The sequence below is a fragment of the Strix uralensis genome, chromosome 4 (assembly GCF_047716275.1).
Source record: "Strix uralensis isolate ZFMK-TIS-50842 chromosome 4, bStrUra1, whole genome shotgun sequence".
Classification (NCBI taxonomy): Eukaryota; Metazoa; Chordata; class Aves; order Strigiformes; family Strigidae; genus Strix; species Strix uralensis.
The window spans coordinates 70,666,566-70,692,008 of NC_133975.1; the positions used below are offsets into that span (position 1 = coordinate 70,666,566).

At 36.0% G+C, this 25,443-nt stretch overlaps 1 protein-coding gene across 1 annotated transcript in view; it reads right to left on the reverse strand.

The window, feature by feature from the left end:
- Positions 1 to 3,556: 3,556 nt before the first annotated feature.
- Positions 3,557 to 25,443, reverse strand: part of PRDM5 (PR/SET domain 5) — an 89,474-nt gene continuing 67,587 nt past the window's right edge. Inside the window, exons 15-17 of the mRNA XM_074867234.1 lie at positions 23,746 to 23,831; positions 9,658 to 9,762; positions 3,557 to 4,172 (exon numbers count right to left, since the gene is read on the reverse strand). Of these exons, the coding sequence (XP_074723335.1) occupies positions 4,008 to 4,172; positions 9,658 to 9,762; positions 23,746 to 23,831 (356 nt within the window). The 3' untranslated portion in view covers positions 3,557 to 4,007. The remainder of the gene's footprint in view (positions 4,173 to 9,657; positions 9,763 to 23,745; positions 23,832 to 25,443) is intronic.

Below are 25,443 nucleotides of genomic sequence, written 5' to 3' on the forward strand. Positions count from 1 at the left end.
ATTTTTACCCAAAGGAAAAGGGTTTGTTGGTTTGTTTTTTCCTTGGTTTTGTGTTTGTTGGATTGGATTTATTCAAGAAAGCTATGACCAAATAGAAATATAATGCATAATGGTAAGTCTGCACTGCATATAAACTCAATTACACAGTTCACCACCATGAATTCAGTAATCTGAGAGAAATTCAAGCACCTCATGGAAAGAACAGGTCAGTCCTTGCCATGGAAACACGTGCAGCTGCCGAGCCAGGTGCTGGCTCTGTAGGAGTCCAAGCAGATCTGCAGCCACTTTGCTCACAAGGAAAGTTCCTGGAGGACACGACCGAAAAGTCACCACCTGGAGTCGGGCTTCAACCTCCCACACCAACTTCTCGTGTTTCCCACAAAGGTCTTTCACTCGCACATTGATCCTGTCTATCCTTCATTTTATTGAAGCCATTAACAAGATCAAAGCTTCAGCTAGTTAGCTGCTGCTATTGATAACATACAGCATGATTAATCTTCATATGTATGTTGTAATTTATCCAGCAATAATTAAAACCAAAAAAGTACATTCTCCTCTTCATGTACTGACTTTCCACAACTAGCTGTTCTTCTCAAATACAGTTATTAAATCCTAAACATGTAACACAACTTTGCAGCCAAGATCTCTGGCAAAAACCCTACGCAAAATATGTAAAATATATTATCCTTTTTTTTTTCCCCTCAAAAAAGGATTTTCTTCTTTGTGTTTTAATAGCATTGTCCCTCAGACACTTCTTAGAAAAATCTTCATTTTTGAAATTTTTTTTTGGTTTTATGGGTTTTTTCTTCTGCTGTTCTATGTGACTTAGTCTGCATTGACCAAACATAAGAAGGAAAAATATAAAAAATTGGAATCTCAATTTTTCTATGACTAAATTCTTGATTTTTATTGATGTCAGAAAGGCAAACAAACAAAAAAATAAAGTCACCTCTGCAATGCTGTCCCACCCCAGACACATCAAAAAAAGTTACCAACCTAACTCTCCTTGCAGATAACTAAGAACATTAAACACCATCAGGCATCTCAGTATATGACACTGATTGATTTTGCTGCCTGAACACTTTAACTTATTGCTACAGTTATTATAAAAATTAATATAATTTAAGTTCTCTGGACTAGAAATATACTAGTCTGATAAAGTCTCTAACAAAAGCTCTCCGAATAAGGAGAGGAAGTATTCTTTACTCAACTTTATAATGCCTACTTCTACTATATTTGTCTTACACACATACAATATATTTGATTTATATGAAAAAATGATTTGTATGGAACTGCCAAAGGCCAAGTTTCACCTACGTCTCAGGAAACAAAAAGGGCATGAAGACTTAGTATGCTTTTACACATAGGTGGTTGTCAGAAACAAGAGAAACATTCATAATTAGACTTCTTCAAAATCTGCAGGAATCCTAAATGATGTAGAAACAATTAAGTATATGCATCTCAACAGACAAACTGAATGCAATAAAATATTCAAGTGTTACTGAACAAGTATAACTCATGAAACATCAACCATGCAGTTTGCCTTCAGAATTAATAGTGCAAAAACTACTAAAAGGATAGGAAAATAAGTTCTGTATTTAATTAAAATTAGAAAGAGCATTAACATTATTACATAACACCATAGAGGTTACAACATAACACATACATGTAGTAAGTAACATGCTTTTCTGTCACACACCAGGGTTACACCAAAGTCACTTGTTCCATGCTGAACTGATACATAACATTCTACGAAATTAGGTTCTTCATATGCAGGTCTTCTCCAGGACCCTCTTCCCATGAATTTACAGCACTGTAACTGCTGTGGCCTATTTCATACAATTACATGATGGTCCGGACCATATGTCAGCTGCTTTACTACACTTTATTCATTTTTCAATTCAGATCAGCCTGTGGGACACTGGATTCCAACATCAAATCTGCCGATATAGCTAAAGGTTACCCCCCGCAGAAACCTTGCAGGTGGTTCATTCAAGCCTAACTAGTCATATGTACCTTGAGTCACAGACCTTTGAAATAAACAGGAAGACATCACTTCGAAGTTTTCTATAATGCTGAAAACAGCGACAGTTCCTGCTTGTCCCTGCACAACTTTGTTAGAATTGTTAGCAGTTAAGTGACCTGGTTTTGTTAAGAAAGGGAACCTGTAAACTTGAGTGTACAACCTCCTTTTAAATGGGAAGGACACCTGTAAACTTGTTAGCTTGTTGTCATGGAGCATTATAGGCTTCCAAAAGAGAAGAAAGGAGGTTGAAGACAGTCTCATAACAAAACAGGAGGCTTCCTAGAAAAAACTAAGACCCTCTGATATAGAGCCTGTAATTATAACTACCCCTATTAGTGGCATGCCTTCTTCAGCTTCTGAGAAAAACACAAAGTATCTCTGCTTATTTTCTGAAGACAAGTAATGGCTTTAGAAAAGATTACTATTGGGATCCAGTGCTGGATTTCAAAACTGAACATGTAACATACAGATGTCCATGCAGAAGAATGGGATCCAAACTATTAGTAGAGAAGGAAGGAACTGTTAATCACTAAATATATCAACATCTTCTACTGCTAGTTATTTCCATCGCTAGCAATACTATTATTGCTATTTCTTTTCTGCCCTTCTACTCAGAAGATCTATCACATGATAAACAGATTTGACTAGTCTCCTGTGAGATAAAGAATTATGCTATTCATTTCAGCATAATTGTCCCCGCTACAGTTCAGAAAAAAGCTGAATTATTTTCCCATGAAATCTAGAAGCAAGATGTCCCAATGCAAGTTCATTTTACAAAACATTGACAGGTCCAAAATGAATATGAACAGTTTACTAATGACAGAGACTTAATATTAACTGCTGATAACTCAGGAATTTCACTTGCAATCAACCTCTGAAGTTACATTTTTACTGTCCTTGAGGATAAAAATTTCTTGGTTATCTAGCTGCGGGCTGTGGGAATTCTCTTCAAGAATTTTACTGCAGTAAACAACTCAATTTGATAAAGTGAAGAATTTCATTGTTACTTCATTGTAAAGCAGTATTTTTCCCAGTGCTCATTAACAGAATTAAGAAAACAAAGGTAGTTAAGTGGGATGAAGAAATCTGAGGCATCTCACTGAGCAGGAAGAAATGCTCTGGCAACCAGCTGCTCACCAGGAAATCAAATACACGTTAACCAGGCAACTGTAGCTGCCCAAGACGTCACTCTGCTAAGATGTCTTTCCACTTGCCTTGCCAGCCACAATGATGAGTATGAATATACTACTTAAACTAAATTGCTTAAAGTTTGCACTTCAGTCTTGTTTCACATAATCAGAAGAAATACATCCTCCTCAATGCTCATATGGAAATACTTAACATGATAGATTTCCACAGTTTCTGTACATTTGGCATCTCAAGAACCAATTCAAGTTAGTGAGTTTCATCTAGTAATGAGAAAGCTGCAAATAAAATGAGACAAAATCATGTAACAACAAAATGCAGAATTAAGATCTGAATAAAATATGCTTGGATACAATCAGCAGTCAGTCAGAATGACAAATCCTGCATGGTTTCAAATCAAAGAATTTTAATGGAGTCTTAAAACTTAGATACAGAAATAAAGTTGCAGACGGCCAAGGGTTGAGTTCCAAATGTCCAGGATTTCCAGGTAACGGCCACCAATATCTAAGTTTCTAAGGATGTAACTGAGAAGGTGAAGTTTGCTTAAAGCTTCTTTTTTGCCTTTCTTTTTTTTAAAAATAAGGATAAAATTTTCCCACAGTTATTTTTATCTTCAACTTTTTATTTTCAAGCTATGTTTTACTTCAGGTGAATGTCTGTCTTTGGTTTTTATCCTACTAGTATACTTAAAAAAAAGTGGGAAAAATAACATGTGAACACATTACAGTTGTTTCTCCTGACTATGCTTACTAGTCAGGTGAGAAGTCTGGAGTTTGTACACGTACAAATGGAGCACTTTAGAACGTGAGATCCATTCTTCTCATACAGGCTGTAATTAGCCGTCAGTTTCACCGTGGACATTTTCCATGTGCACTTTGAGGTAGTCATTTCTTGTAAACTTTTTGTGGCAAAGCTGGCATTCTGCCATTGGTCGATTGGGGTTGTGAGTCAGCTTGTGTCGGATCAGCATTTTCTTCAGGCTGAAGGACAGATCACAAACCTAAGGCAGTGAAGACAAGACAAAAGAAGTCTTTCAAGCATTTATAAAGCTCCTTATGTTACATCACTGAGGCCACAGCCACACATACCTGCAATACTTAACAAATGAGCTGGTCTTTGGAAAAATAACTCCTTCAGAGAGTACCTTAAAGATTATTACTCTGTCTGGTATCTTTCAATGTTGTACATTACCAGTGGTACTACAGACACTGGGGAAAAAAAAAAAAAAAAAAGAAACGAGAAAAAAGAAACGAGAAAAAAGAAACGAGAAAAAAGAAACGAGAAAAAAGAAACGAGAAAAAAGAAACAAGAAAAATAAGAAAAAAAAAAAAAAAAAAACGAGAAAAAATCCAATCTTCAAAATATCAACATGCTGAGGTGTCCCAGTTACACTGTGGGTTGTTTTTTCTTTTAAACCTATTCTTCTCTCCGGGATGCAGCAAGAATTATGACAAAACACCACAAGCCTCTGGCAATTCAACCTCAACTGAAGCATTTCCTTCCTAAATTCCAGAATGACATCTGCAGGTTCCTAAAAAATCAGTTCAAATTGCTCAGTTACAAGACTGCAAGAAAGTTTAATAATTATTACAGAAGAAACCTCACTGTTCCAGTCTTCCTCTGCCTGGCCAAGGAAACAGAAGACATCTTGCAAATGAAGGTGCAATTCCTATTCCTTCGCTATATTATCTGCTGTGCTACTTCCCTTCCTCTACTGTACTCCAAGCAGTCCAGTTCATTCTGCCATTTGAATAAATGGATAGAGAGATGAGGGACTCTGCCATGCTACATAACTTCTTATAAAAGTTCCTGTACTGAAGTCAAAATGAAAGGTTAAGAATAAGTTCAGCCAAGACAAGTTAGAATGAAAAGTTAAGGCAAGACATCAAGTCAATTGAAATCGTAATTATATCGTCACATTAATCTTCCATCCACGTACATACTGTATGCATGATTTTCCCAGGGGAAAAAAAAAAAAAAAAAAACAACAGAAAGCATGCTCCTGATTTGACAAATGAAACAGGCGAAAGTCATATAACTAAATAAGAATGAACATCCATAGGCTTGCAGTCTTAGAATTCCAGGTTCATTCCAGACAAAAAATGTCTTCCATGCAGAGGAAACAGAGAACCCAGCACAATCCCTCTTTAGGAAAATGAAGTTTTAAATTCATATTGGTATCAAACTAGTAATGAAAATGCTGAATGATTACTGACTCCTTCTGAAAGCAAGACAGACAAATAGAGCTGACAATCCAAGTAGATAATCTTGACCTGCAGTATATGTATTTTATGCCAATTAAGGCAAAACCATACAATGACCATAAAAAGGGCAACTGCCAGAGGCAAGTTTTGTACCCAAAATAATTTTTCCCCAGACAAGAACACTGTACACTGTATGTGCTGTTGCAATGGAACATTTTTGAATTTATGACATGACGTAATACCAAGGACTTTTATACAGCAACTGTAACTCTCTAACTTTTTTTCCTCAATGTATAATTACCCCTTTCAGACCCAAGCAACAGTCACCCTTTTGTTATGCAACAGTGAACCTCACTTAAAGCATCCGCTGGTCAGGTTTTAATATTGCTTTTGCCAAATACCCTTTTCTATACCTCCTCCACAGAACACACAAAACGAACTTGTAACATTTATCTAATCATAACCATCATGCTTGCTCACACATCTCAACATGTTAAAAGTATCATATAGTTGTAAACAAGTTTCTCGGAGTCCAGGAAGCTGATCAAGGATATACGCACATACAAGATACATATGTGTTCTGTGTATCTTACATTTGTAAAGTAAATAGTTTATAACACAGTCTTAAAGTACATTTTTTCATTTATAATGCTCATATAACTAGTATAATGTGTCCTGCTACCCCTTCACAACAGCATGGAACGCACAGGATCATTAAAGATATGATACATCTTGTGCTATGCTTGTATAAAAGTTTTGGGGTTTTTTTTAAGTTTGCTTCGTATTTCAACAAGCAGGACTGACATTTCATAGATTTACAACCATGCTTGTTAATGTGCACTTGAACTCTAATCAGTCTCTTGAAAATGATCAAAGTTTTGATCAAGTAGGGAGGATGGAAAAGACTGACATTTGAAAGTAAGTGTAGGGTCAACTAAAGACAGACTGGAGGGAAATACTGTACTGGAAAGAAACCAGGACAGGCAGTATCTGACCTTTCTGCCCCCAAAGAATAATCTGCTGTCTCTGAGGCAACTGAAGTCCAATTGGCCTTCCAGTAAAAAACAGCTTGGTCTTCCAAGGACAGAAATCTAATATACTAGTGAAAAACACATTTTGTATTTCCATATTCCAGTTATTTTCACTTTTCTATGTGATATATATTAGAATTTTCACCTTAAAATGGGAATATTCAATTTTCACTACTATCAGTGGGATGTGGGGGCTCCAAATCATTAAGTTCTGGAAATGCTTTTGTTGACTGATAAGACACATAAATAAACTGTAGCACCTCCAACAAACAGGGTACAAAGATTACTTTTACATATAGCACAATCTTGTACTGTAATGTCTGTTCCATATGCCCGAGAGAGAGGGGAGTAAGAGGAAGACATGGCTTCTATTTCTGATTCTGGAAGAAAATTCTATTTAAAGCAAAGATACAGTCTAAAAAAATTGGTATGTAAGAGTTTATATTGGGTGGGGAGAGGTGTGTTGTCAAGTGAAGTCTGTTCTTGAGCCCATGAAATACACTTTTTTTTTTAATAGCCAAAAGTTTTCTTTCTTCAGTTCCTTGGCACTGAAGGTAATTCCTGTTTGTAAATGCTAACGGTACTAAGAAAGAAAGAAAACTCTGACAGCAAATGTTAGTATGTTATTTAGAAGAAAGAGCGAAGCAGTTTCTATGACTGCTTCTAATGCCAGGTAGGAAACAAGACCAAACTCCTCAATCCTCTTAAGACTTTTGTCTTTCAGTGTGGCTTCATGTATGATTACATTTATTAATATGCTAATCATTGAAAACACAGCTTGTTTTTCACCTTTAAAGGATTCTTAGTAGGTCTGGGCACTGGACTTACAGTCTTTTCCAATTACTTTATGAGTAAGGGTATGCCAGTAGTATGCCTTCACCCCTTAAAACATGAATGGAAATGGGGAAAAAAAAAAGTCCAGAAAATAGTAACAAAAATTATTATTAACATGGGAAGTCATCATACAAGGTGTTGGAAAGAGAAACAACTTCAGATAAGTTCACTAAGAAGGAACATGGTCCATGTACAGAAAGCAATTAATGGAACAGCTATTAACCTCTTCTGTTAATGAAAGAACTAAAAGACACTGCATTACATTGCAGTAACCTGACATACTCTCCCCTCCCCAGAATCTCTCTCCACATTTAAGAATTTGTGGAAGTTGTTGCCTTAAATTACCACTCAAGACATTATACAAAAAATAATGAGAACATCTACAGCTATATTTAGCCACATAAAAAAAAACTGTAGGAGAGAATATTTGAGTGTAAAAAGCAATCTTTAGTGTTGGGGACCCAACAATAAATGTCTCCCATAGGTACATTTTCCTGTAACTGTCCACTACTGGTTTTCCTGTAACTTCTACTGAAACATCTGGTAACATGCAATATGCAAGACAGCTCTGGAGGAATGGTCTGCTCTAGGTGACATTTACTATGTCCCCAGCATTCATAGAAGCGGAGTCCAGATGAAATAAGGAGTAACTATTGAAAACAAAACTTTTAACACTGTCCAAGTGTGCAGAAGACCATGGCAGGCACCTGGGCAACTGAGGAGTGTACGAATGAACAGTAGAGGCAACTGCTGTTTGTGTCCAAACCCCAAAAGAGTCAGCAATCTCTGCAATGTGCAGCTGCCAAAAAACTACTGCTGAAGAACAATTTTTGGGAAATGGCCCCCCAGTTCTCTACCCCTGGCCAGGAGGGTGACTGAGCGGCTGTGTGGTGCTTGGCTGCCCGCAGGGTTTAAACCACGGCAATGGCAGTGATTTAAAGTATAAAAGCAATCTCCAGCAAATTAAGGTACCTAAAAATTCTCAGAGAAGGACTAGGGTTAGACACAGATTACAGCTGTTTCTAGAAAACCTATGATTTGGGAAACTACAGTCCTATCTAATTAATGAGGAAAACTGAAGGAATAATGGAAGCAGGAAAGTATGTTTTCATACAGCTCCTATTTTCAGTTAAAGAAAGAAAAAAGAATAAAATATAACCACCACCCCAAACTGGTCTCAAAAAGCACACTGTGAATCCAAGACCAGCCAAACTTGGATCCACAGTGTGGGAAAAACTGCATTTACACTGCAAGCTAGCCAACAGCTGATAAACAGTATAGCAATTTGAAAGCTGAAAAAGTTACTGACAATGATTTAGAATTATAGAAATCCTCAAGGTGCTATCTAGAGCCAGGCTGAGATTATCCCAAAAGAATACAGCAAATCTCCTGACCTGTAGACATCAGCAAAATAGTGTAGCTGAAATTTTTATTAAATTAATACATTTTACTCTCAATGAAATGTCACCAGATTATTTATTAAACAGACCCTTGCAACTTTAGCCAAGTGGTTATTCTAATTTTGCATCTAATTTCAGAAATTTGTGAATGAATTTACAACTGTTCAGACCGAGCCGTCCAGGGTATAACAGAAAGCTACCAGTGTCCTTGTGACTAAGTTCATTAAGAGCCAGTATCACAAAACAAAGCACCTATACTAATCCTATACCCTAGTCTGACGCCCTTCTCTAAATCCTCGAACAACAACTTAAAACTCTGGCATTTGGTAACTCTGAAAAAGGCATTATTTTCCAACAGTTTCTGCACATTCAGCCTCCCCACCTACCTTCTCAAAGCTGTGAGATAAGTTTTATACAGGATGGGGTATGCTGAATGAAAGGTACTTGACAGTGACCTATGAACTGTAATACGATATGCTGCATTTCAGTGCTGCAAGCATACACAGCATCTGCGATTTCTTCAATGAACAATAAAAAAACCAAAACAACCTACGAGCAGATGTTGAAAATATCAGACCAAATTTCACTAAACAGAAATTGGAAATTTTGAATTCGTATTTGTGTCATTCAGCAACATCAGAAGCATTCAGGTTCCATGTAATGAATTAAATACTTTCCCTTGTATTAAATACTTTTCCTTGTATTAACCTGTCATACAATTTATATGGGAACACAACCAGCATGAATTTGTAACTTGCAACATCCAAATTGCATTAATAATAGTGAAAATAACCCTTAAGGGATCCAAAACCGTAAAATAAAAGGGTGTGCAATGCTCTTGGCAACTGAAGAGGGTACATAAAATTCTCTGACTAGTCGTTCATTAGTTAGGCAATCAAAGACCATATGAAGTGTAACTTTATGCCACAGCCAGTAGGTGCAAGGGCACAGTCACACCGCAATTAAGTCCTGCTGCTGCACTGAAGTCAAGAAGACAAAGGGATAGATCAACTCACATCACACTGAAACGGCTTCTCTCCGGTGTGGGTTCTCATGTGCTCATCTAGGCCTCGCTTTTGACTGAAAGCCTTGTTACACTCTGAACATTGGTACGGCTTTTCCTGTATGAAATGACAACAGTGAGTGAAAGTGAGTGAAAGTGAGTCAACACAGAGCCCAAGTCATTAAAGGAGTGGAATTCCATGCTGGATGGTGCAAGTTTTATATTCTCTCTAAGGGATTAGAGTCAGTGAAAACAACAGAAAATGACTTTCAAATGATTAAGTGAAAGCTGGGAAAGCTGTGGCCTGACAGTTTCCACTTCAACACCCACTTATGAATTAATTATCTGTTCCAGTCTTTCAAACCCAGCCATTTTGGGAGTCTGTTTTTTGTAATGTGAAAGGTACAGAAACATAAAATTCCAATGTACTTTCCTTTATCCTCCACAAAAGCTTAAAGCATAAAGACAAGTAAGGTGTCTATAAAAACCTCAGGTTTGTTAGCAGGTTTCCAAGTAAGGAAAGAGGTGAGGAGAGGAAGTGGGGGTACAAGGCAAGCTTGTGGTAGAGAAAAAACTGAGAAGTGGTGACAGAAGGTTAATCACATATTCATTGCAGAATCTCAGAAGAAGTGCAGATGACAACCAACCCATCTGTATTTTTATTAGAACTATTGGTTAGCAGCTACTGTAACACATGATGTTCTAAAAGTTGCAAGCTCACTGACCTCAAATAAATAATTAGAGATATGTATGGAAAACCACTTATATAAAGATTTTATTCTCTGAAGCTCTTCCTTAATATAGAAACTTATATAAGGTGTAATTCCTCCTTTATTCCATTGTTTTATTAGAAATAAAATACTTTACTCCTTTATTTTATTAGAAAAAAATTGCATGGAAAATAACATTTAAATAGATCAATTAAATGCAAAAGTTAATATTACGGCAACGCACATTGCCTCATTAAAATTTTGATGCTCTAGAGGCACTTTTATTTTTGAATCAAACAATTCTACTTCTTTCACCCTCATTCTACTTTTTTTTGTGTTGTCCCTAATTCTGTATTGCTTACATTCTAAAGACGCATATTTTAGGCAACAAAGTAAACATTTTTTACTAAATTAAACTGAAAACAAAGACTGAAAATCAATAGGCAATAAAAATGCTAAGTCTGAATTAACAAATAATAGGCAGTAATCTTAATGGTCTTTTGGGAGATAATGTGTGATTCATGGATAAGTGAGAAGGAACAACTCAGCTTAGGTGTTGAAGCTACAAAGTGAAGAAATTCTCTGGTTATTGAATTCCTATTCTCAGTATGTAGGGGACAATCAGGTCTCCATATATTGCTGAATACTGCCAGGTACTCAGCATAAACTGTACACATAACAATGGACTATAAATCAGTGTTGTTGTGCATACATCCCAAGCTCTCTCTTTAGGGCAGCTCTTCACAGGTCCAGAGATTTCCGTGGTGGAGGTGAAGATTGGGTTCTTTACTTTGGACTACACTCCCATGAGGTTTCCTAGAAAAGGCAGTGTCAGACAGAAACATCTCACCCTGAAGTGGCAGGAATCCTCACCAAAACCAGGTCATAAGCTCTGTACATAGGGAAGAGCATATCTCCAGCAATTTCAATTTCAGACAAAGTAAACCATGAGATAAGTAAGTACATTTCAGTATGATGCAAGACAAATCTTTCTACTGACACAGGTTGAGTACATGGTGCCCAACTGCACATAATCGAACTGGCCTAAAGGGAAGCCGCTAATGAGCTTCTCTGTGCAAGAGTCTCCTCACACGTTTATCATATTTGTGTTTTTTCATCATTATCTTAGTTTTGTAATGTCCATGATTCTTTGGCATAGAGAAAACATAACAAGTTACCTAAAAAAGATCTGAGCTTATCTTAAAAAAAAAAAATCATCATCCAGACCAAAAACTTCATCACAGGGAATTTTGCTAGACTGACTAAAGACTTCATGGAGCAGGTCTGTAATTTTTAAGGAAATGTACAAATAAGCCATATGAAAATCAGGTTTCTGCAACACCCCCTTAATTGATTTTGCATTGTAGTTAACATAAATCACATCTTCTGTGAGTTCTCTGAAAACAGCCTTTCTCTGTGTAGGTTGTTCCACAGAAAGTGCAAAGTAAAGTATATGATGTGTACACCTTAAACACCCATGAAAACATTCATTAGTTTAAATGTATCAGGTGTACTTGCTCCCTTTTTATCATCTTGTTCTTCAGGTATCTGAAGAGTTAACTTGATTATGATTGTATTAATACATTTCAGAGTTAAATGGACTTCAGGATTCCATTTTGGAGAAAGAGCCATTATAAACTCTGGGAAGCTAGAGTCACAAACTGGGCTGTAACATCTTCCCCATGGCTATGTTTGGCTATTTATATTATTCTCTATGACAAAAAAGGGTGTATCTAACCATCCCCTTGGCATTTGTATTCAGATTCACATATGTAGTTCATGAAACACATCCAAAGATGTCTTTGATCTAATTTTAGATTCCTTACATCTGTATGTTCCAGTGACTTCAGCAGACACCATTCCGATTCACACCAGCCCCCTTCTCCCCTAAGCTAAGCTGCCCTTCATTCACATCTGTGTCCATTTCAGTAAAATCAGTAGTGTTGTCCAGAGCAAAACTTGGCCCTAAGTTTCTCTCCAGACAAAAAGACTTTTTTGCTGATTTTGAAGACGACATCATTCTCAGAGACTAATTTCTTCAAAACAAAACATTCTGTGCTTTTTTTTTTTTTTTTCCTCTTTCCCCTTTCTTCCCCTCATATCAAATTTCCATTGCACAATACTTGGAGAAGGCAATATTTGTAACACGGAAAAGATGATGTTGGCTTGGCATAACCACCACTGCTCCAAACGTGAACAGAAAAAAAAAAAAAGATAAACCCACTGCAATAAGTCTGAAAGAAAGTTAATGCCACCACAAAAGACAACAGGGACCAACGATGAGATTAGAAGAAAGCTGGACAAATGCAAAACATCAAGCAAAGGGAAAAACCTGCTAACTGTCAACAAAACAGAAGGTCATTGGGAAGATCATGTAAGTCTGACTTCAGAGGAGTTAGCAACTGCTGGTACTATAAATCTACCCTCTGTTCAAAAAGCATCTGCCAGGTCATGACTATGGTGGCAGCAAAGCCAAAGGATTACATGTGTTTTCTTTTATTGATGATATAAATGAGGAAGGGAGCAGGGAGAGTGAGAGAGACAGGATGTAGCTGATACTGCAGTGATTTAATACTACAGTTTTAAGTATACCAGCTATAAATAGAAATATGTAGATCAGGATTTATAACCTTCCTGCCCTTAAACAAAGAAAGGCCAAGGAGAGCCGAAATGGGACTTGGTATTCTGGAAGGTGCTCCACTGTAAGACTGGTATGCTAACTTAGAAGCTTGTGTCTCTGATGATTTTCACTTCACTATGTTTAAACTGAGAGGAATTCAACGTTTTAACAACTATGACAAATAAAACAGTGCCTGCAATACACACTTCATCTGTCTGTGGATAGCTGAATCATAAATGACTACCTTGGATTCTATGCAAATTGTGCTTTGCATTAGAAAGACATCATAACACAACAAATTCTCCAGGCCATTTGACGCCACCTTTAACAGATTGATAGAACATGTGTACAAAGTATCCTGCAACCATGGCAGATGGAAATACTTAAATGAAGAATATTTGAACTGCTAACTGCTGCTGTAGTTGACTGTATCTGCCTTAAGAAATATAAATACATCATGTATATTAGCTTAACACTAGTGCATGTGGTTGTTTCTGTAAACCCGGTAAAATTGATTACACAGGTAAAACATGGGTGACTCTGGTAGGAGTATCTTCAAATAACTTTTTTAATCTGAATTTAGAACTATTACATGAGTGCAATAGCAAGAAAAACACAATCTAGACACTACTATATGCAAATATATCATAGTTCAACGTTCGATAAATGAGAGTTAAGAACAGTTCCAGTAACTCTTTCAAAGATGGCAGGAGCAAGTTAAAACTGGGCTGAACCCACACTCAGGAGACCTTATTCTTCACTTTTTTGGTTAAATTAATTTACTACAGTGATAGCAGATGTATACTACTCAGAAAGTGAACTTGTTGACTACAGAAGTGTTACTCAATAATCTTTCCTGACGTTTAGGTTTTAACTGACATACAGGGTATACTAAAAATCCCAGAGCTATCTAAGATCTAGTCTCTCTCTTGCTCAGTTTTTTAATATCCTACTGAATTCAGCAGATTTACTTCTGATTTACTTCAGAATTTCACATATTGCACATTTCTGCTTGCAGACCATGTTCATACATCTAAGCACACATTAGAATTATTAGCATCTCGGCGTAAGACATACTGACCACGTTAAGTTTCATATGACTATCAACTTGCTGGATCTGCGTTTTCTACATGCTGAAAACTGAACATTCAGAGAAGTTCAGAGAAACAAACAAAAGCATACCAGATCTTATATTACTTGTAAACATTTACACTTGTGACATGACTGTGAAAATTGCCAGACACAAATAATGGTGATGATACAGGACCAAAAAAAAAAAAAATTTTTTTCATCTCTGGAGACATACAAAATTGAGATCTGTATAACAGACAAATCTGGAGACAAACATGATGTATTTTTGAAAAATGAACAGTAATGCTCAATACATACATGAGGATTCTTGGTAAAACCCAAATAAGCCTGAAAAGGTCTCTATGTAAACTCCTTGGGAAATAGTGGGAAATGGAACTTTACTTGGTGAGATTTATACTCACAACAAAAACCACAGAGCTAAAGAAAAATATCAGCTTATATTTTCGACAGCAAAACATTTCCAAATACATAGATCATCCTTTAGTTCACCGAATCTTTTTTCTTCTTTTTAATTGCTTTCATTATTCTACAACTATGACCTTTCTTTTGCTCCCAAAGAGAAAGTCTTATAATGCCTACACATGAGATGTAGATACAGTAACACTATCTGCTTTCAAACCTTATGTGGAGAATTCAAAAATATCATAAATATCATTTGCTGCTACACGTATGTGCATTATCACTTGGACACAGGGTTAGTAAAAAAAACTGTTTTGAAAAAATCAGCAAGAATGGATAAATGTGGCCTAGAATGAACAATCATGACCAGCCAGACATCATTAAAATATACTAGTCAGGCTTGCAGCTACCAAGAGCTGACCTCTCAAACAGAATCCTGGAAATCCTATAGCTTTGCCAACCTGAAAATGCAGAAAAGACAGCAGTGTTATCTGCTGCTTACAAATACAACCTTCAGGAAGCATTATCTAGCAGGCAACTTACGCATTGAAGGAATGATGCTAAGTTTAAGACACCTGTGTATTTCACATAAACCCTTTGCTTTGTGTGTTTTAAACCTTTTCTTAATAGCAGTAACACTTTGTTTCAATTATTACTAATTATTAATGTTGATGTGCCTCTCAAACCATACTCAGGGGCTCTTTAGCCAGTTGTACACAGCACGTATCAAAGATGGTGACCAGAACAGGTATCATCCTGTCAAAAACCCTGCCGCAATGTGAACTGAAGTTTCAGGGCTACAACACCCTGAAAAGCATTATCTCAGGGTCCTGGAAAGAGTCCAACCAGAGGCAGCCTAACACAGGGTTCATGATGCATAACCATAAGCAACCTGCAACCTACCTTGCAGCCTCGCTGGCAGCAAACTTCTACCAAAAGTTAGGCAGAACAGTGATGAATGAGTAACAGAAGTCCTGGAGAACTGGACATATATTTCTGCTTGGTCTAGAAACTCCCCACAGATAGTGTCACACCATGCTGAGGGCCAGGCCAAGTGAGTTGTTCTTTACAAGAAAACCTGTTAGACAGCAGTTGTGGTAATAGACCTTTGAGCCTCAACAAATTCCAGTGTCAATGCACAGGTTTTTCCTACATTTAAGAAGAGTGATGGGTAGTTTCACTATCAATGAAGTGGTGACATGCAATGTATTAAAAGACCAGCTTTCATCTTAATCAAAGGACTGAGAATTGAGGTATAGTGCAGTAAGAAAGACAGTAAAGTGCCTACTGAAACAAGGGTGGCTTCTGTAGCTGACATTTAATTACATTTCAGCCTGAAAAAAAGACTAAGTTGATTCATGTCAGGAAAAGAACATCAGTGATAGTTTCTGCTAGCAACACATCCCCTGTTGAGAAGAGAGGCTAACTCACTTAAGATCACAGATGGTGTGAGTTAATGGGGTCCAGTTTTGTATTTAAATGCGAAAATTGTGCAAGAACTAACAAGATGCTCTCTTAGTAATTGGAAGTGCTCACCCACAGACAGAGGTCTACTTAAACTATCAGACTTCTATTAAATTACTAATGTTGACACAGGAAGACATACTGATGAGAATTTACAGATCTACAGAAGTAGTAGGGTTTTGAATCTTATAATGATTAAAACTCAATAAACAGTAACACAGCAAGTACATATTTCTGCAGTTGAGAAGTAAAATCCTTTAAAAAAATATTTCCAATAATTAGAGCAGGTACAGAAACTTTCCTGTTGAAACAAATGTGAAAGGATTTTGTCAAATTTAAACAAAAAACTCACTTTTATTAGAAATGACTGATGTTCTTGTTAGAAAAGTTCTCAATTCAGTTTTGGTGGTTTTGGAAATAAAAAAAAAAACAAAACAAATCTAAAATTCTTGCAATAAAATTTGTAATGAAAATAAAAACATGCACCTTCACTGAAATGCCTGCCAGAAGAAAAAAGGTGTATTTCCTCAGAAGCTTTAGTATATGCAATTAGTTGGACTTTACTATACCATTAACTTCCCATTTTCCACCATAGCTTTGCCTATTTGCTACCTATAATCTGTAAAGTTTTTGTTTCTTTGGTTTTTTTGAACCACTGAAGTACTTTCTGCCCTAAGATGTAGTGAAGGAGGGTTTATTTAATCAGCCATGATGAAAATTCAATAGATGTTGATCTGCTCTTGGAAAAAGAACAGTATCAATACAAAAAAATACATTTTCACTCTACAAGGAAAAGACGATCATCAGTCAACATTACACACACAAAAAAAAAAAGAGTGTGAAAATATAGGTGCAGTGGGAGTCAAACCTTCTATATTCTGTATACAAACACAGATTCCACAGGCAAGGAAACCACAGCACTGGCAAAGTCATCATCCTCAGACAGATGTTTTGGGAACTCACTCATGTCTCACCAGTAGGGAAACATAGAGAAAATCTAATATTGAAAAAATTTCAAAATTCAATCAACACCTCATACTATTTCATTACACACTGTCATGTGCATACTATATTTAGTACATGTAACTTTTTTTTTGGCAATAGCATAGTATGGTGTTTCTAGAACAGATGACCTTTTTTAAAACTTTCTAAGCCCAAATATTTCCTGGGAAATACAGAACAAGTGAAATTATGTCACAATTGTCAATATTGTTCTTGCATTACTTATTTAAATTATTATTTTACTTTAATATTCTTCTGTGTTAAAAAAAAAATAAAGGGGGTTGTGTAATGTTCCAAATGAGTGCCTTGGAAAGCCTATTTAACTCAGGACCTGGATGAGCACAGTTTTCTTCTTGTACTGTCCCAACAGCAAGCTGTAACACTGTCTTGAAGGGAAAACCTCAACAGGAGATTGACTAGCTTCCATACTTAAAATGATTTACACCTATTCTCATGAAATTCATAAAGAAAACTCAACTCAAGGTTGGCTAACTCTCACACGTAGTGTGTCAGGCCTTGAGTCCTTAGGTTCTAAGGATATCTTTACACTGAAGTCACTTATGTGACTGCAGCCCATGCAGACATATTCATAAAAGCTTCAGACTAATACTCTCAGCCACCACTAACAAATTAACTATGAGATTAAGGAATCCAAGACTTGACTTCAAAACACATCCGATAGTAAGGCCACTAGATGACACCAATCCTTGCAATTTTGAGGCTACACCACTAGCAGTATCCAAGCTGCCCAGCTTCAAATAAACAAGAAAGAATAGGAGACAAAGCTTCCCAAATAGTTCTGTGAGTACTGATAGCTTAAGTGTCCAGAAGCTACATAACATCAACTGCAACCTATTGACCAGTTCCATGCAACATATATATATGTGTGTGTGTATGCATAAATATATATAAAAATATACACACTGGCCAAGCATTTCAAGTGTGGACAAATAAAGTTAGTTGCAGAGTTATAAAAATATGTTTATCACTTAATTTGCTCTATTTCTTACAGTATAACCTCTAAATATTAGGTGCTTTTTAAAACATACTTAATGCATTTTTAAACAGTAGGCACTTTTGCATGAAACAAAGAAATGTACCTACTAATACACTGTAATGTCGCTAATTTTTAACTATTACCACAGAAATGTACAATTTGAGCATCACAGTTACCAGCCTTCCAAGCACCAGAAATGAGATTTTTAAACAAGCTATAAAATTTACATGTATCTGTTATACCTTCAAAGTATAAATGTGAAATATTCAAACCAAGTGATGAAAAAGCATTTACAAATGGCTTCTACTCTTTCTGTTTTCCATCACTGCCATGTATTTAACTGAAATGAACTGTAATAAAACTGCCATTTTCAGAAGTAATGAAAACATCAATTCCACATGACAATAACTCTGGGCACCTATCAATGATTTCCAAACATTAACAATTATATTGCAGTAATATACAATAATTTCTCTACAAGTTTAAAGCTCAAACTATGTAATATTATGTCAGGCACTGAATAAAGCCTTAGGAAAGAGCTAAAGTTTACTGCCCTGTGAAGGTTGGAAGTATACATGTATTTCCTAAAAGCTGATATGGTCTGTAAATTCATTTCATCAAGAACTTCAATGAGTTCTTCATTTATGTTTTCTTAGGCTGTTATATTTCTGCTTCTTAAGAAAAAAACCAAACCAATAAACCAACCAACCAACCATAAACTAAACACATCTACTTTCATAGAAACAAATCAGTACTCCGGTGACATTTTAATATTAAGTGGTTGGTATTTTCTTCTCCTTACATTGTCAGTAGGGGTTTTGGCTCACCTTCTCTGTTTACTCCAGAATTTGAGCTGACACCTGTGGCCACCCAGGTTGTACTCAGTTTAGCAGCTGCCAGACCTTAATCAACTTTCTACAATGATTTTTCCAGCAGCCTTTCCTGATCCACAGGATCAGGTTTGGCATTTAATCCCACTGGTAAAATATATCTAGATTTAATCTCTACAATGACATTTTCCTTGTCAAGTGTCATACTATTACTTTTAAGCTACTTCACAGTTTTTCTGGTCAAATGACCAGACTCTTTTTTCAAAATATTTACAAGAACGGCCTTTGAGGAAGGGTGCTATGATTATGTTTATTTCCACAATGCTAGGCTTAGCTGATACAAAAATACCTTCTGGATTTATACATCTTATTATTTATTCTTTGAATAATTATTTTGCATGGAAGAATAAATTTAAAAATAAAATGTATGTGTAGGAAAGGGTAAAAAAAGGAATAGCCAACATCCTTACAATCTTTTGAAAAGTCAACATATCGGATGCCTGAAGAAAGAAATTTCAAGTGTGACTTCCTGGCTTTTCTTGTTCTTAGAACTGACAAAAATAAACATTGGCAAACACACTACATGTTTTTATTTCCTAATCTTCAGTTTTGTCTTTGTTTAAATGGCCTAGGATCACAGAACAAGCTATAGTGAATTACTATCATGCTGAGGAGTTTCAAGAAATTTCTTCACAGGTATAATCTTTCTTCACTAGAAAAGTTCTTACATAGTACAGTTAAATTACATCTCTTTTAGTGTTTATATTTAGAGCAGGTGTATGCTTTTGAAGCACACTTCCCAGATGTCCCCCATTGTTGTGCTTTGGTCCACACTTCCAAAATGTTTTGGACTGCATGACCTGGATTCCTTCTGGAAAAAATTAAACCAGAAGCTTTAATGCATTCCAGGGAGTGCTATTGTGCATTTAGTCCATAGGACCAGAATATACATGATCTGCAGTAAAATCCTTGAAACACATACAAATGAACATCAGGTCCTCAGCACCAACTGTTTCCCTTTACACACCTACTACTGCAACATGAAGAATTATACCACAACTACACTGAGCGCCAGAGACATGCTGCAATGTGACTGCCAGCATTCACTTCAAAAAAAGACACTCATGAATTTTCAGTTCAGCTTATATTGTTCTTGGTTAAAGATCTGAAATGCTCAAAGCTGGAAATCCAACTATCAGTACTACATACAAATATGTTAGGCTATCAACCTCGTAAAGTGAACAATATCCATAACACTTAATCACCTCTACAAAACAGAGTAAAGAGAGAATCTGACTAAATGAGCAAGGCTACTGGAGAATTCCCACCATTTTCTCCAGCAAGTAGCATGTACCTGCTTGAGAATGAAATGGTAGGAAAGAGGAAAGGGAAGAACACCTCAGGCAGTAACCACAGACCTGCCTGTTCATAAATTACATGGCAATAATTCTGCATCTCAGTGCGCCAATTTCAGCTTTGCTAGCATCCCTGTGTTCAGAGAAACCTCAAGGCAGGTGATCTTGATATTACAAAACTATTATATAACCTACATACTCAACAGCTGTTTTCTCTCCTAAAAGGAGATTTTTGTTTGTTTCCTGGATAATAATTTTCTAGATAATTTTTTTCCCTCTCAACACGCTACTAAGTTAAAAATCATGCATAAACAATGCCAAGCACACAAGGATCAATTATTTACATTTTTCAACGTCTCTTAATGAGATCCTGAATGTCAACCACTACATTCCTGACAAGCATCAACCTACTACAAACATCGAATAAATCTTCGTGTTCTCGCTAAGCACACAAGTGCTCTTGTAAATAATAGCCTCTCCAATTTACCCTTCAGTATTTCCTCTCTCCCTCTTCCTTCTTATTCTTTCCAGATACCCAAACTCCTTTCATCACTCTGTTCTCTTTCACTTAGGTCTGAATCACACCACCTAAAATACATATTTATTCCCCTATACTTGTACTAATATTTACTCACCTGAACAATTAAACAACATTATCCTACAGAAGTGCATGGATAATGTTCAGCAGAACAGACTCAGCATAACCACTTCTGACTTTAAAATCTGTGAAAGTTCATAATAAGCTTCGATTTCTATTCTATTGGTTTTAGTAATACTTCTGGTCAACTTTTTTTTCCTCCTAAGACATTGAAATATTTAGCTATTCAGTTCTATTTAGATATCAAATAAGGTGTTGAAGTATGAGGAAGAGGGAAAGTTGAGAGAAGCAAGGATATAGTAACAGAATTCAGTTTTCAAAATGAGCCAGTAATGTTGATGTTTTCAATATTGATTCTTATTATCTCAAAGTAAAAGTTATTTATTTGGGGATAAATGAATACAGAATGTCATCCATGTAAGAATGAACTTCATGGTGAAGCTTCAGAATAGAGTAGCATATAAACAGCATGACAGCAAAAAGAATCAAAACCCCAAACCAAGGTCTAAAAAAAAAAAAAAATCCTGTTGTGCCTGCGTATTTTAATCCTCTAGTATGACTATAAAGATTTCCAGTAGTCTGTTTAGCACACTCACACAAAAAAATGAAATATGACCTATTAAGATCTAGATGATCATGACATCTCAAGTATATAAAAATACTTGTATCACATTTGGTGTGAACTGAGTTCTTTCTCTCTGTAAGGATGATTGTTTGACTACATGATACAGCAGAACATTTTCTGAGACATTTTCAATCAAATTTTATTATATTCTTAGTGCAATTATGTTCCTAGTGCAATACAAAGTCTGTTTAATTATGTGTACCTATATTAAAAAGAAATCTTCGCTCCACAAAATCTATTTTCCTAACTCTTCCCTTTCCTAAGTAACAAACATTGGTTGAATTGTTCTTCTGTCATTCATAAGCAGTGTTTAAATTATTTTCTTTTTCACCCTGCTTCAACATTAATGTAAAGTCCTCAGTTTGTATTTCAGTCCAATCTTACAGAAGCATTTTGGAGCCAGCCTGCAAATTTCAAAGATTTTTTTTTTTTTTTGCTTGTATATAAGAGAGGCAAAATATGATGAAGGATGGGAATATATGTAAGCAACAAGTTACACAGAAGAGGTAGTAGCAAGCAGCCAAACAACAATAAAATAGCAAATTTTCTACTAAGGTGCATAATTATGTTTCAGAGCCTAGCTAAGAGCAAGAAATATCCCAAGAAAGCACTCAGCTAAAGAGCAATTTTAAGTTTTCCATTCAGTGCAATTACAAATCTCTACTTCAAAACTACTTTTTTTTCTTTTAAATTGTTAACATAATATATCTGAGTGCTTTAATACCTGCACTGTGTGGGTAATAAGGACTGATGTATACAACTATCAGAAAAATATACAATTATCAAGAAAAAATGCACAGCTTGCCTCTACTGAAGTACTACATTTTCTAAGACTGTAGGATATGCAACCCTACTGTAAATACTTCTATCAGTTAATTTACAGCTTTTAAGCAATGAAGATAACGTTTGTAAAGTTCTCTAACCTTGCTTATGAGCATGCATTTTGGAAGAAATTATCACTTGGTGTAAATCACTATAGTCAACAGAGGTAAATCATTACAGGCTCTAAAGGCCTATTCTTAGTCTTTTTTTCCCTCTATTTTTTTTCTACAGAGGCTGGGGGGTTTGTTGTTTTTCTTCAAACTGTATGACAAACCAGGAAAAAATTAAAATTGGCACTATTTCAGAGCTGGTCTTGTTTACCGCTCCTCCCACTCACAGCCACGTAGAACATATATGGTAATGAAATTTCTCCTGGTGCAAAACCAATAATATGGGACAGTATCAACAGAAAAGATTTTATAGCACTTCTTAAAGTGATTTAACAGCTGGAAAGAAGGAGAAACAACGCATAACATGGGACTAACCTGCTCCCAGTGAACCACCAGGAAGTATTGCACAAACTAGTGATAACTTCTAAAAGAAAGTTTGGGGTACACAAGCTAAAACTTTATCTAGGAGCTCCTAGGTAGAATGGTATGAAACAGTTTTGATCTTACCTTTACTTATTTAGAAAGCTATTCTGTGCACAGATTTGCATATGGGGGACTACTAACTTAACCATCACCCTCCCTATTTCCTAATAGACAAAGAACTTTCTCAGTTTGGCCTCAAGGCTGCCTTGACTTCTGTAAGCAGTAACAGTTCCCACGGGATTACTAGTAAAAGCTACAGTTTACTTCTCAATTTTTGTTTGTTTTCTTATGGTGTATGGAGAGGCTAGAGGCAGGTAGTATGTGGAATGCCAGACCAGCTTAACTTCACCTAGACATCTCCCGTTACTAAGGGAATCCACATCTGGCTGTTTGAAGACAGCTCTCCATCTCTTTGCTGCCTGAGTGGGGCCAAGAACTAACCTCTGTCCTCTAGTAAATATACATACATGACAAGACTTTTCCATAAAATAGGGAACCTTTGTGCTAACTGAGACTCAAGGTTCAAAAATAATCTTGGAGACATCTGCAATTTGCCTTTTATTTTGCCTTCAGTTAAACTAAATAAAGTTATTTTACAGCTTAATATTTGTCATCAGTTAGTAAAGTACAATCTCTACAAAAGCTCACAGTGACCAGATTTTAAGGAGACAGTAAGAATCAAAGCAATGGATATTGAAGCTTCAAGAACAGTGATGCCTTTACAGAACTGTTTACTCAGTAAACAATCACAAACTTTAATTTATAACTATAAATAACCACAGGTTAAAGGAAGAAGTTAGCATTGCTATTATTTCAACATATAAGAAATCAAACACAGAAAAAAATAGAAGGTCAATAAGGGAGTCATACTTAGAATTTAACAGTTAATGACTTAAATCTTTGCCTCTTGTTTTGATAAGTATAAAATATCTTGGTTGGTACAGCCTAACCTAAACAAACAGTAATTATTTACTTTTCGCCACACACAATTCATAGACAATCCCTCAAGAAACCATAAAAACTAAGCTACACTTACCCTTGGTGGGGGACTTACCCTTGTGTGTGTGCGAATATGCATCTTCAATCCATCATTCTTGCTGAAAGCTTTGTCACAGTAAGGACACTGGTAAGGACGCTCACCTGAAAACAAGAAAAGCATTAGAATTCATAAATATGGCCTCAATACATGAAGGCATTGCAGCAGAATTATCTGTCAAACAGAAGTACTTTCTTTTCCTGGCCTTCTCTTCATACTCAATTAAGACAGAAATAGATCTAAGCATTACGAAAATTACAAACAAAGGTCCACCTGAGCAGGACACAGGGCTAGATTGAAATATTACTCTTTGCTGCTTGGTTTTGTTCTAGCAATATATCACACAGAGAGCCTTGGGGGAAAAAAAAAAAAAAGAAGAAAAAAGAAAAAAGAAAACACCTACTGCCCCTGCCCAAACCACATTCTACAGTGACTTACACATGGCTGCTTTTATGGTAAAGCATTAACTGCTCTCAAGTATTTCTACTTCACATCTGGTCGTTTTTAGAATCCTCTGGGTGTCAGAATCCCAATGAAATATATAATCTACTCTTTTTTTTAATGCTGTATGTGACCTAACTCTTAGAAGCTAGTTAATCAAGTTTCTGCAATTTTTGTATTGCCATTTATGATTGAAATGGAAGCAGAAGGATCTTAGCATCTCCCTTGCAGCATTCCATATCTTGAAGGTATTTAGTTTAATGCTCCATTAAACTGGTGTCATTTAGCATCAATTTTCCCAAACTCACATTAGTGTAACGTGGATACTGAGCTATTCAGATTTAAAGAGTGAAGACTTTCTAAACTAGCTCCATAATTTGGAAGAAGTGATAAAGCTTTATAATTCCCCAAGGGCATTTTAATTTTTAACTCTTCAGGCAATGCACTTGGAATCTGACTGGATTGTCTCCTCTTTCTGTACATAACACTTTAAGAGCAAATATCAGGTTGTTTCTAGTGCAAAAACATAGTTCAACAAATTAAGATACAATAAATATTTTTCTATTAACAAAATAGAATTGTTTCTACACAGTCATAAAGCTGAAGATGTAACAAACTTTTATTTGAAAATACAAGTTAGGCAAAGCCTATTCTACGTCAATGCACAGCTTTCTGCTCATGAAAGAATCTTTGAATGTATAGAGAGATTTAACATAGTCCAAGTGTCAAACACTTATTAGCACTCATACTCAATCCTGGAAAATAGGTAAGTAAAAATAACTACATATTACAGTTTAAAAAAAAAAAAAATCAGACATATTTCACTGATATGCCAAAGATCAGAGTATAAGAGAGTGGCAGTAACAGAGGTAAGCATTTAAAGCTCCGCGGTCCCCAATAACAGTGATATTACTCTTGACGTGGAGAAAGGAAGCCTCATCCCTCTTCTCATCTTTTCTTCACATGAGGTGTTCCTCCATGATTGTTCAGAGGGAAGATACTGGATGTTTTCCTTCTTGGGAACAAGATGCCAAAAGATCACAAAAAGTATGTGATGGAGACAGGTTAGGGAAACAGCTCTTCAGAAGGACCAGTTGTGAATACAGTACGGCTGATCAACTGATAGACACTGCTGTACACATGAAATCTCCATATAGTCACAGGTTATGTAGAGATTTGAGGGCAGCTGAGATTAGATGATTTATAAAAAGGGATCAAAAAACCCCCTATTGAGTAGATATTCTGTTCTTTTCTGTCTTTTATTACTGTTTAGAT